The sequence below is a fragment of the Priapulus caudatus genome, unplaced genomic scaffold (genome assembly GCF_000485595.1).
Source record: "Priapulus caudatus unplaced genomic scaffold, Priapulus_caudatus-5.0.1 Scaffold978, whole genome shotgun sequence".
NCBI classification, from domain to species: domain Eukaryota; kingdom Metazoa; phylum Priapulida; class Priapulimorpha; order Priapulimorphida; family Priapulidae; genus Priapulus; species Priapulus caudatus.
The window spans coordinates 20,434-33,263 of NW_014578039.1; the positions used below are offsets into that span (position 1 = coordinate 20,434).

Genomic DNA, 12,830 nt, shown 5'->3' on the forward strand with positions numbered 1-12,830 from the left:
TAGTATACGCCATTTTTTTAACTGTTGTGCAGTCTATGTTACGCGATACGCGATTGGTGACGGGTTTACGTATATCATCGTAAATTTTAACATTTTAATGAACAGTATATTATGGGAATGGTGACGGTTCGACATACGAATATCATCGTACATTTTATAATTTTTGTGAACAGTATATTATGCGAGTGGTGACGGTTTGACGTATGAATATCATCGTAAGTTTTATAGTGTTAATGAACAGTATATCATCGTAAAATTTTGGAGAGTGTTAACGAGCGGTGTAATTACAATTTATGATAATACGGGACATGTTACGGTTGCGGCTTTACTCGGATTAGGATAGTGTACGGTTACGGTACGCGTTTGTTAATATATTATGGGGATACGTTTAAACGGTTACAGGTTACCAACAGACATAGCACAGGAACAGTACAGTCGGGCACATAGCCCCACAATTTTTATATAAACGTTTTTCAGCCAGGAGTCTGACCAAGTCGATACATTCGACTTTTTCTAGGGCGGGGTGAAATGTAGGACCGTGAGATTCCCGACAAATACTATTTCTCACACCGCCTAGGTGATCAACGAAATGGACCGGGGACAGCTCTGCTGACCACCAACCACATACTTGCGGGTCCTAAATAAATCAGCATTGTCACAAGGCGGTCAGTAACCGAGGCCACCCCGTACGTGTCCCACAGATGTCATTAAGGGAGAACCCTAATGACAGGCGGTGGCGGCACGGACGGGGTTCGACGGCCTTCGACGAGGACCGCCGCGCGGTAGCGAGGTCGAGAGAGACGGATAAAAGGGAGGGTTCGAGTGAGTTCGAGAAAGACCCCGGCTAGGAGTTGGTATGTGTACACTGTCACTGTTCGTGTTTAGAATAAAGCTATAAGTTGTTTACCGTTTACATCATCGTTACGTCTACTATCTACGAGCTACTGTCTACAAGCGTACATTCAACCCTACATATGTGCTACACTAGGCACTGACCAACGGCCATCGCAATCCTTTCTTTTAATTAGAGTCCGATTGCGCTGGTCCGTACCAGTTGTAAGTGCGCTGTTTCATGCAGCACGAAGCGAACTGCACGACACGGTTGCACAGCTGAGGGAATCGACGGGAAGGGTTCCGTCGGTCAAAGGACGACATTGCGGTCTTGCCTAGTCCCGGTGCGGTTCCACACCCGCTTCCTACCACAGCCGGACCGGCCCAGCCCTTACAGCCAATGCTTTTGCGGAAGTTACGCAACTGCAGGGTCATACATGACGGCACCATTGCTCATTGCCTGTGGTGAATTTTAAGGAATATATAAAGGTTTCTGGGTGTAAAGTTGAAACGATCGCTGAACAATTGAAATGAATAAGCCACTTCGTAGTTAGGTATTTTTCAATAAGAAACGATGGAAACGGAGTCAATTAAGGTAAATTAGTAAATGTTAAAGGTTAATATTTGTTCACCTTGAAAGTAACATAAGCACATCAATTCAAGTTTAAGTAGAAACATTAACATATTCTTGTTATATCGGACACTAGCCCTGGCACATTAACTCGAATGCTTGCTCATGATGCATTTTTTGTTTTGCTACTGCGCCACTTCCCTCTGTGTGACAAGCCACGCTCTTGACAGTTTCACGTTCACTCTTTCTTTGTTACACATCATCATATACTGCTACTTTTTAGCAATAGTATTTGACCATTATCTCTATTGTAACGATCATATCAATTATAATGGTACAGTACTTTTTACCAATAGTATTTGTTATTTGAAATTACATCCACACATTATCCTTTGTTCTTCCTAAAACACATGAGAATTTCATAATGTCCTCTGGATTACATGAAACAAAAGGGGAACAAAAATGTTATGAAGAACTTACCGCTCATTCCTTTTTGACCCATGACGTCGACAGTAAAGCAACTGCATGAGCTTTATCTGTAAATAGCACAACTGCGTATTCACCTGCTTGCCGAAGCGCCTAAGTACAAATGTCCTGTCATGCCAGTGGCCGCAGCAGAACGGCTTCAACTAGCGTTCCCTCGAATGGCGGCGGCCCAAGCAACTGCATCTGCACCTGATGGTGCACCTGCTCGCGTGGAGAATGTCGATGTCTAAGTACACATTACATACATTCATGTCATCTGTTGTTATATACTGTTCATATATGTGGATCAATGAATGTGTGGTGGAGGCGAAATTGAAGTATGAAAGTACCTATTGCGTCAGTTCTGCAGTGTTTTCAACACTTTCATCACATGTAGTGTTATTGCTTCACTAACAGGAATTGTCTAGAGTAAGAGGCAAATGCGTAACGACATTTCTAGATTACAATTCTGAAGTAGTCGTTGAAACCTCATTTTTGCGCCAAACCTTTCCGTCTTAGACTCTTACGTGCAAGTATAGAATATGTGAGTTCCATGACATATTCTGACACACTCATTCAATGACGTGTCCTTCCGAAATTCTTTGTTACTGTAATGTATTAGGTTTTCAATATAATAATAGTTACCGCTGTACGGTGGCGCCGCCACCCGGTTCTAACAGAAAAATAAAAGATGGATGATTATACGACAAGCTATTGAATATTAGTCCCTTACTAAGGCCGTGAGCCGGGCATAGAGCCGAGGTGCGAGGACATAACAGTGGCGACGAGGTAGTTAAAGTCTTGGAGAGTCGTTTGATGCATAATGGCAGCCATAAGTTTGGAAATTGGAGCCGTAAGACCGTTCGATATGACAGGCCATGCTTCCAAGTTGGGACCACGCTGGACCGCATGGAAGAAATCGTTCCAGTACTTTCTCGACGCAAAAACGGTGGTAAATGCGACACAAAAACGGGCATTGTTGCTCCACACGGCGGGGCCAGAAGTACAAGAACTGTTTGACACTTTGCCAGACCCTGGTCCAGGCCCAACCAGAGTAGATACGGACGGGAGAGAAATCCCGGAGGCACCATGTGTGTATACACATGCTGTACGCACATTGGATGGATACTTTATCACTAAGGTGAATGAGCCCTATGAAAGACATGTTTTCCGTAGATTGCCTCAGGATTCTGGGGAGACTGTGGATAAATTTGTGTCACGTCTTCGTGCCCAGGCAAAGTTCTGTAACTTCCCGAATGTGGACGAGGAAATTCGGGATCAGTTGATTGAAAAGTGTTCTTCAGCTAAACTGAGGCGAAAATGTCTTGAGCAAGACAGACTGCCATTAGCCAGAGCTTGTGAGTTGGCGCGTGCATATGAAGCTGTAGACTAGCAGATGAAGTCAATGGGTAGTAGTGAGGCCACGAGTAGTGAAAATGAAACCATTCAGTTTCAGTCAGCCACGAAAAATTGGTAAGCCATCCAAGTTCAAAAAAGGAAATCGTCGACCTAGTGCAGACGGGGCTAGGCACTCTAGTGGAGGTAGTCGACCCTATCGGAATGACAAGTGTTATCGTTGCGGAAAACGGGGTCCTTTTGGTCGAGACCCAACTTGTCCAGCCAAATCGGTGGAATCACCTTTCCTTCCACATCTCTCACAGCACACAGCACCATTGAGAGAACTCCTCAAGAAAGGATCGACCTTCAGATGGACAGGGTCACATCAAGCTAGCTTTGACAAAGTCAAAAGTCTCATTTGTCGTGAGGTTACCCTCAGCTACTTTGACCCTGGGAAACCATCTGTACTCCAGGTAGATGCTTCAAGCAGAGGCTTGGCGGCCGTCCTTATACAAGATGGCTAGCTTATCGCATTCACGTCCAAATCGCTTAGTGACTATGAACAACGTTACGCGAACATTGAACGTGAGTTACTCGCCGTAGTCTATGGCTGTGAGAAGTTCCATACGTACCTGTATGGCAAACACTTCCTTGTGGAATCTGACCACAAACCGCTGGAGATGATTCACCTGAAGAACATCTCAGCTGCGCCACAAAGACTGCAGCGCATGCTCCTTCGCATTCAGCATTACGACTTGACAATCCAATACAAATCTGGAAAAGAAGTTATGCTAGCAGATGCCCTATCCCGTACACCTGGCCGTACGCCGACAAGATTTTCAATGACTATATTCCCCGATTCGGATTCCCGGGAAGGATCCACCATGACCAGTGTCGGGAGTTTGAAAATCAGCTATTCCATCCGCTTTAGAAGAGATGTGGCATCGGTCGCTCGAGAACAACTCCATACCACCCAGCGGGGAATGGACAATGTGAGTGATTGAATCGGATGATTTTGGCAATGCTGCGAACCCTGGAGAAGACCCACAAGACTAACTGGAAGTGTCATGTTAATCACGTCGTGCATGCCTATAACTGCACGAAGCATGAATCCACTCGTTACTCTCCGTTCAGGCTTCTGTTTGGTCGTTCCCCCCCTCCGATTGCCGATCGACCTTATCTTTGGGTGTGAAAGTGGAGAGGGCAGCATCACTGTCGAGAAGTGGATGAACAGGATGAAGGAGTCCTACCTGGCCAGGTAGAAGATTCGGCGCTCCCAGGAAAAGGGCAAGAAGAATCATGATCGTTGTCTTCGCAGTTCCATTCTTCAAGAAGGGGATAGAGTTCTCGTTCGCAACCTCAATGAGAGAAGGGGCCGGGCAAGTTACGAAGGAATTAGGAGGAAGACATACAGGTCGTCACTCGACGGATGTCACCACACTAGCTGAGCCAAATGAAACTGTCACTGGATAAATTTTCTGAAAGTCGCCAGTATAGACCCTTCTTAATTATTATTCATGCCCTGGGGTCACGCACGAAAACGACGCTAAGCTAGGCAATTTTGTAAACAATGGCTGCCGGTGCGTCAGTATCTTCAGACTATCCGCAATTACCTGACATCACATTCTCATCCGTGGAGGCGTTTATAAAAGAAAATTGCACGAGCTCTGGGAAAGAGCAAATGAAGAAGGGATTCAAGTATTATAGTGAGAAGTATGTTCATTCTGTCGCAGGTAAGAATTTCATATTCAGAAAAATAATGGCCAGCATCAAACTTTTAGGGCCCCCATCCATTTCGCCACATATGGCATTAATGAGTGAAGTCATCCATCTATTTCCAGGCAAAATATTCCAATAATCGGAAGCAATAAAATCCGAACAACGATTGTTAAGGAAAGTTGTTGCCAAACTAAGACATGGACGAGGGCAGCTCCGTGAGGATCAGAATGTGGATGATGGGGTGGAAGTGCTTCCAGAAGGGGCATTCCCTATACAATTAAAGGAGGGTCTTCTCGTGTTCGAGAGGAAACTCAAAGAAAAGGCATTTAAAAATCAGGTGGTAAGTTTCAGACAGTTTTATGCCTATTGTCTGCTTTATTAACGTGTAGCGTCTCAGGATGGTTCTCATTAAATGTCATTTTGTTTTGTTCCTAAAATTGTGGAGGGATAAATCTGAGTATTTGTTCCTTTTTGCGGTTTGATGATTTTTTGATAACGTTATGTATATTCATGATGTGTTTTTATATGTTGTCGAATCATGCACTATATTATATGCATGTCATTGGTCACGTGAGGTAAACGACCAATGGGGGTTCGACACACTCAGGTTGCTGGACATTTTTGTTTTTTTGGACACGTCAAGTGGGAGGTGGATAGTGGCAGCTGAACCACGTAGCTGCACAACGAATTCAACTTAATTGCTGCGCCGAAACTACGGGCTAACAGATAGCTGCAACCGCTGGTGGCGTGCAACAGTGTGTCGGGAGTGAATAGCCTGACTTAGGAAGAGGATTTGATTTGAGCGACAAACCCGGGCATAAACTAAAAAGGATTTGTGCCCGCCTTCTCGACGTCCGGCAGCTTACAGGTACAGCTCACCTCCACGCCGCTCAGCCCTGTTCCTGGTCGACTTTCTGATAAACCGTTTTGCGGAGGGCTGTTTTTCCATCCCGGTCATTCTACTCGCCGTGACCGGCGTCAACTGCATCGTCACCAGACGATTTCAACGACTTGGGACTAGTTACTCCGTAGCATATTCGCTAAAACTGCGGCGGCCTTCCGCATTATAAACAGAGCCATTTTTTGTTTGGGACTAGTTACTCCGTAGCATATTCGCTAAAACTGCGGCGGCCTTCCGCATTATAAACAGAGCCATTTTTTGTTCTGGGATTTACATTGTTTTGTGATTTGTTATTTTATGCAAAAGTAATTTCTGGATAGCCCTGCTGTAATAAACATACTAGAAATTACCACTTGTTCTTGCTTAAGTTATTCTTGTGAGGTCACTCAAAAAGGTGAGGAGGTTGTAGAACACGCATGCGCAGATGTGGGTTGGCACATGATGTTTGTGTTTGGATAAACACAATATACACAAACATATCCAACCCAAAAACCTACATTCTCCCACAAACGTAAGACAACACTGGTCAATGATGATTCATTAAATTCTGACGTATAAGGGGAAACCTGTGGCCCGCCATATTTACATGAATTATTGGAAGGGTCTCTGCAGTCCATGTTATAAATCTGACAGCCTCGGTATTTTATCAAACTACTTTTAGTACCTGCCTTCTAGTTTACATCAATATCTATTTCTGATAGTAAAATTAGTGTAGAGATTTCCTAAAGGTAATTGATTACCTGGATTATGCCTCTAATTTACAATTTGTTTGTTTTACAGGTTAAATACTTAAGTGTATTTGGAAGCCATGATATGGGCCATGAAACCCGCAGGATTTTGGGAGAGGTTCTAGCCAACGAGGTTGCGGCAGGTTATAACTTAAGTGGGACAGGACTGAAAGGGAAGGGTTGCTTCAAGGACCTCACATTGTACCGGGCTATATTTAGTAAGAATGACTTTAATTTAATTTCTTAATCTACCCGCATGAGAGGCATAAGTAAAAGCTGAGCCAAATGAAACTGTCACTGGATAAATTTTTTCAAACTCGCCAGTATAGACCCTTCTTAATTAGCATTCATGACCTGGGGCCACGCACGAAAACGAGGCTAACCTAGGCAATTTTGTAAACAATGGCTGCCGGTGCGTCAGTATCGGCAGACTATCTGCAATTACCTGACATTACATTCTCATCCGTGGAGGCGTTTATAAAAGAAAACTGCACGAGCTCTGGGAAATAGCAAATGAACAAGGGATTCACGTCTTATAGTGTTCATTCTGTCGCAGGTAAGAATTTCATATTCAGCAAAATAATGGCAGGCATGTAATCTGTAAATGTAGCCTAATGTACAGTGCTCGCCGAATCATTTTATACGTTAATCATGTTTCGATCCTATTTGACTATGAATTAATGAATGCACGTTCAATAACTTTCGTCAACATAGAGAATTTGTTTGTGTTCATGATTAATATAGAATTAAAATATTGACTTCAGTGTATCAAGATGAAACAGGCTACCTTGCAGTAGGAAAGTGTTACAGGTCGCAGAGAAAAAACGAATCTCCACATGACGTCAGGGTTAGCATATGCAGTGTATTAATTTTTTAATTATTTGTTGTCTTACTAGCCATTATACCTAGCTATTTACATCTAACTATTAACTTAACTATGTCTATAAAATATATTGTTCTAAATATTGCATGGTTTGTCGTTTCTGATTCTAATCAATCTTAGTATGAAAGTTGACAATGCCGCCTGCACATGCATTATTGGACAAAGTGGATACTGTGGGCATGTGACAGCGCTACTCTACCAACTGGCATATTATAAACACATGGGGTTTACCGTAATTTCAACGGATGTGGCAAAGACATCTTTACGACAGACTTGGCATGTGCCAAGAGGAGAAAAATTACAGGGGGACAAAATTGATGACATTGTTGTACAAAGTTATGATAGAGATGAACCACAGAGGGTAACAAAGGGAATCAAGTAAACACTTTTTAATCCTATTTCTGGTGATACATGTATCAATGTTAATAACTTGTTAGATGAAGTTAACGAGATGGGCATTTTATTCAGCACTGTAGTTGAGCCTACCAATGAAATGGCGGCGACAGCATATGGAGATTTTCAGAAAGGAAGCAAGCATACTTTCCTACCAGCAGAAAATAATAAATGTGATAAATTTGGTTGATGTCAATATGTTCCCAGTTTTGTCAGTAAATAATGTCATGTTTAATAATGTGTCCACTGTGTTGTGCAACGCAGTGAAAAGCAGGCAAAAAAACTCGATTCGTTGTTAGTCACCAACATTGAAAGTAGAGAAATAGAAGAAACCGCCCGCCGTCAGTCTGGGGACCCTAAGTGGCACAAGATCAGGAAAGACAGAATTCCAGCATCCCATGCAGGAGAAATAGCGAAACGACGTGTAGGTATATAACTTTATCCTACCATGAGTTGACAAGAAATTAAGTATATACTACCACATATTTATTCTGGGCTTGTTAAACAGTGAAATTATATCTTTAATATTTATTATAGATGGTAGAAAGCTTGCTGAATGGCTTCAGACAGCTCGACACATACAAACAGCAGCTATGATACATTGAAACATGGAGTTAATTGTGAAGGTGCGGCAGCACATGCATACATCAAGGTAAATATCCCTAGTTAACTCTTGATGTGAATACAATCATGCAAAATGTAGGTGAACACAAATGGGTTAACACCATATATTATACATAAATGAATATATTCACTGTATGGAACAAAAGTATCAACAAGAGCCCATCAACTATAGAGTAAACAATGGTAAAAACGAAGTCATTGCTGCATTTGAAGTGGGAACGGAAATGTTTATTGTTATTTCTTTAAGAAAATGGATGACAATGTCAACATTTACCCATGTGGACTGATTGTGAGTCCACACTGTCAATGGCTAGCAGCATCGCCTGACCGAAAAGTCTACCATCCGGGTAGAAACCCACCCTATGGTTTGCTCGAAATTAAATGCCCAGTGACGGATGATTTTGAAGTAGTAAAATGCCTTGAATAAGCAGATGGAGGATTTAAATTGTAGACAAATCACAACTATCACTATCAAATGCAAATTCAGATGGCTGTAGCAGGGCTACAATGGTGCGACTTTTTTGTTTGGCTCAAAAATAATTTCCACTTAGAGACTGTCTGGTTTGATCCCATATTCTGGCAAGCTGCAAAAGATAAACTTGACATGTTTTACTTGACATATTATTGAAATGAGACCGAGATGTGAGCGCTATATGAATTATGTTGGATGTAGTTTATGTTATCTGTATAGTATATGATTGATGAATTATTGATGATTGATTGAAATTACATTGACTTAATTTTTCAGCTTTATCAATGGTCTCCTAAATAAAGTAAGTAAATTAGCAATAGTCCATAGCTGGTTAACTGAACCTGCACTCGACAAGGGAACAGTTGACTGCAAGAGTCTGTATTCCTTTATTCTCTTGATGTGCCGTTCTACATGGATTCTTAATGAGGCAATTTTCTGGTTGTCTTGTATTTGTGCTGGTGTAAATTGTCCATCAGCACACAAGAAATGAGGAGTCGCAATTGAAATCCCTGTACCCTTTAAAAGATTGTTCAAAATAAATGCCTTGTCTGCAATGATTTGATCCCCTGGTTCCAAGAATTTAATAAGACCAGAACGCTACGTAATCTTAATGTCAGACATGCAACCAGAATATAATGATGAAATAAAAGTTGCGGCTCCATGCGATGCAATCCCAACTAAGCCCTTCCAAGTGTTGTGACTTTTATATGATGAAAACGTTTTTGAGGCCAATGCTAATGATGACGGTGTCTCTGTTAAAATTTCTGTACAGTCTATAGTTACACGTGTTCTTGCATACCACAGTTTAAAATCTTGTGGCATATGGTTCAGGACTTTTTCCTTACTGGGCCAGATATTAATGCTTCCAAATGTAAAGTATAAATAATTTGTCCATGTAATAAGTTTTCTACTCACTGTAGACCTGTGTATGATAAATCTAACAGCTAGATCCTCTGAGAGAATACCATATTTCAACATGCACAAGAACATGAACAATTCATCAATAGGGATCACTGACCTTGGACGCCCCGGATAGTGCATTCCTCAGATGGATAGTAGTAAACACTTTTCATTCGTACAGCTGTTGGTTCGATGACCGAGAAAAGTGCAATAAATAATTTGCAAGTCGGAAAACCTGTGTAAAATTCTATAATGTCATCATCAAATGAAAACCATTTAACGCCAAAGCGCTCTATCTGGTTGAGTTTCAGTTCGCTCATTTTTCTCATTTTTCGCCTTGATTTCCAAGTCCTTTTCCACTAAAATTTTTTCTGCAGTTCCTGCAGTTCCTTGTTACAGCTTGCATGGATATCTTCATAGCTCCTATTAATGAAAAATGCAAGACATCATTTTTGCATACTTCCTTACTAGTTTCGTACCACTACATGAAATATGTTTAAATAAATGTCGTTTTTTGCGTTCCTCAATTTATTCTTCTATTATTTTATTGAATGGCACCTAGTCCATTTTCTGTAGTTTGTGATACTGTACTCATGATGACTGCATGAACACATCCTTTCTACTTTTCTATTACTTTTACTTTTTAATTGTCAATTTTATTTAATAAATTTAATCATGTCATTTCTGACCACTCATTAGCTTACTCGTTCACGGCAGTCATGTCTGCAGCATCATCACAATTGGACAATGTTTTTGCATCTCCTTCAGTGACGTGCGAAAGTCTGGTTTTAGGCGACTTTCTTCCAGGCACATCAATTTTCCATTCAAAAATAGAGGGAACTGCACCTGGTTTCAGGCACTTGCGATTAAGGGTGCACCTGAAATCACTTTTCTGAAAGTGCCTAGAGCACTCAACAGTGTTGCTTCCAATCAAAAGTGAAAAATATTTGATAATAATATTTGATAGTAATGATTAAAATATAGGCCAAACTTGAATTATATAACATCTTGCTTGCACAATATAAACACCTACTAGTAGTACTGCCTAGAGCAAATTAGTCTCAAAATTTATATTCCGATTGTCAATGTCACTGTCAGCTAAGCAGCCGTGATTCAATATTTTATTATTTACCTTAAAGAGTGGCCCTTCATCACGGCGTATTGCAATAATCCATAATTTTCTCAACTCCTGTCTTTTCATTGATGGGATATGGTGAAAACTTAGCTCATTATTAATTCTCCCATTGCTGTTGCACTTCAGCACACAGCAATATTCATCACGGTTTTTTCCCGGCTGTGTTGCCTGAGCAGCCATTGTTTACAAAATTGCCTAGCTTAGCCTCGTTTTCGTGCGATGACCCCAGGTCATAAATAATAATTAAGAAGGGTCTATACCAAGTCAAGCCAGAGAAGGGGACTGGGCGGGTGAGAGTTTTACACCGGAACCTGCTCCTCCAATGTGACGAGCTACAATTCGAGGGCATGCAACCTCCTCGGTTACAGAAGAGGAAGCCACGAGTGCGGGACCAGCAACGACGACAGCAGGACATTCCATCAGGGCAAGCAACACAGACAGCGATTCGTCAGGAAGTTCGTCTTACAGAACCGAGTTCTGAACATAATGATGCAGCCGAAACCGGTGTTGATAGTTTGAATGATGAGAGGGTGAGGACCATAAGCGAGAATTTGAGTGAGCATGATGATGGACAGGCCAGAGCCATGGTGGAGGGGTCAAGCGAGGACAGGCGGTCTGATCTGAAATTCGAAGCCGAACCGTTCCAGCCATCTTCTGGATCATCCAGCGACCAGCTCAGCCCTGCAGGACAGGGGTCCAGTGGTACGGCCACGTCAGGAGATGGGTCAAGCCAGGACGAGGTGGAAGGAAGGTCACAGCGTCAACGGCAACCTTGGCAGATGTTCATGTATGATCAGTTGGGGAATCCATTGTACCAGCGAGCCACAAGCCTTTTTTGGTCGGTGAATTTGTTTGGATGGATCATCCTGCTTTGGGGCACTACGCTACGCTGGTATAGCTTGAGAGATGGTGTCGTAGACGAATAGGCGAGGCATTGGTCATCCGCCGATGTATGTGTATATGTATTCCAGGTGGTTGAGTTTAGCAGTTAGTAGGCCTATCATAATTGTAGTTTAGTCGGGCATCTCAGGCACGAGGTATGGATACGCACAGGTGGGGGCCAATGATGACGTATGCAAGTGGGCAAGTTGTTTCTATACACTCTTGAGTCGTAAGACTTGTTATCGAGACACATGACGGTGTGGTGTGGATTCCTGTCGGGGGAGTTGGCCGCTCCTTTGACTATCTCGGCCGTCCAGTGGAGAAGGGTACAAGATCCTAAAAACTGTTGGGGTGTAAGTACACCATGTCTCTGATGTAGCACCTGTCACGAGTAACTTCGGTGTTAACCCATTTGTTTCAGCTTATCGACTTGGGGGACACATGTCGCGGACAACATTTTTTAACAGGGGGATTTTTTAACGAACGAGCACCCAAAATGTTACGGTGGGATGCTGAAAGGGACAAAACAAAAAATTTGTAAACGAAATGGAACCGAAAATAAAGACGTTCCTCACTCTTTATTTCGGCAGACATTTCCTCTTTATGCGCGAGCATTTTCCCCACCATGAACCGTCCATTGCTGCCCCCTTGTCCCCCAACGAAGAACTAAACCACACTGTACAAACTGTTAGGGCCCCCATCCATTTCGCCACATATGGCATTAATGAGTAAGGTCATCCATCTATTTCCAGGCAAAATATTCTAAGAATTGGAAGCAATAAAATCCGAACAACGATTGTTAAGGAAAGTTGTTGCCAAACTAAGCCATGAACGAAGGCAGCTCCGTGAAGATCAGAATGTTGATGATGGGGTGGAAGTGCTTCCAGAAGGGACATTCCCTATACAATTAAAGGAGGGTCTCCTCGTCTTCGAGAGGAAACTCAAAGAAACGGCATTTGAAGATCAGGTGGTAAGTTTCAGACAGTTT

General features: G+C 42.3%; 2 protein-coding genes across 2 annotated transcripts; both read right to left on the reverse strand.

Annotated features, from left to right (window-relative positions):
• Positions 1–9,189: 9,189 nt before the first annotated feature.
• On the reverse strand, positions 9,190–10,359 carry LOC106814783. The gene is given in 1 exon segment (XM_014819135.1): positions 9,190–10,359. A coding segment is annotated over 1 exon segment (558 nt). The 5' UTR covers positions 9,748–10,359.
• A 101-nt stretch (positions 10,360–10,460) lies between these two features.
• LOC106814784 lies at positions 10,461–11,140 on the reverse strand. The gene is made up of 2 exons (XM_014819136.1): positions 10,918–11,140; positions 10,461–10,791 (listed from the first exon to the last, which is right to left on the reverse strand). The coding sequence occupies exons 1-2, from the start codon at positions 11,138–11,140 to the stop codon at positions 10,526–10,528; spliced, it is 489 nt and encodes a 162-aa protein (XP_014674622.1). The 3' UTR covers positions 10,461–10,525.
• Positions 11,141–12,830: the final 1,690 nt, after the last annotated feature.

Bases quoted from the DNA above. Each gene is read 5' to 3' on its own strand.
- LOC106814784 (XM_014819136.1), bottom strand. From the start codon at position 11,140: ATGGCTGCTCAGGCAACACAGCCGGGAAAAAACCGTGATGAATATTGC. The intron at 10,792-10,917 runs GTGACATTGACA...TTTAATCATTAC, and splicing joins TCACGGCTGCTTAGCTGACA to TATCAAATATTATTATCAAA.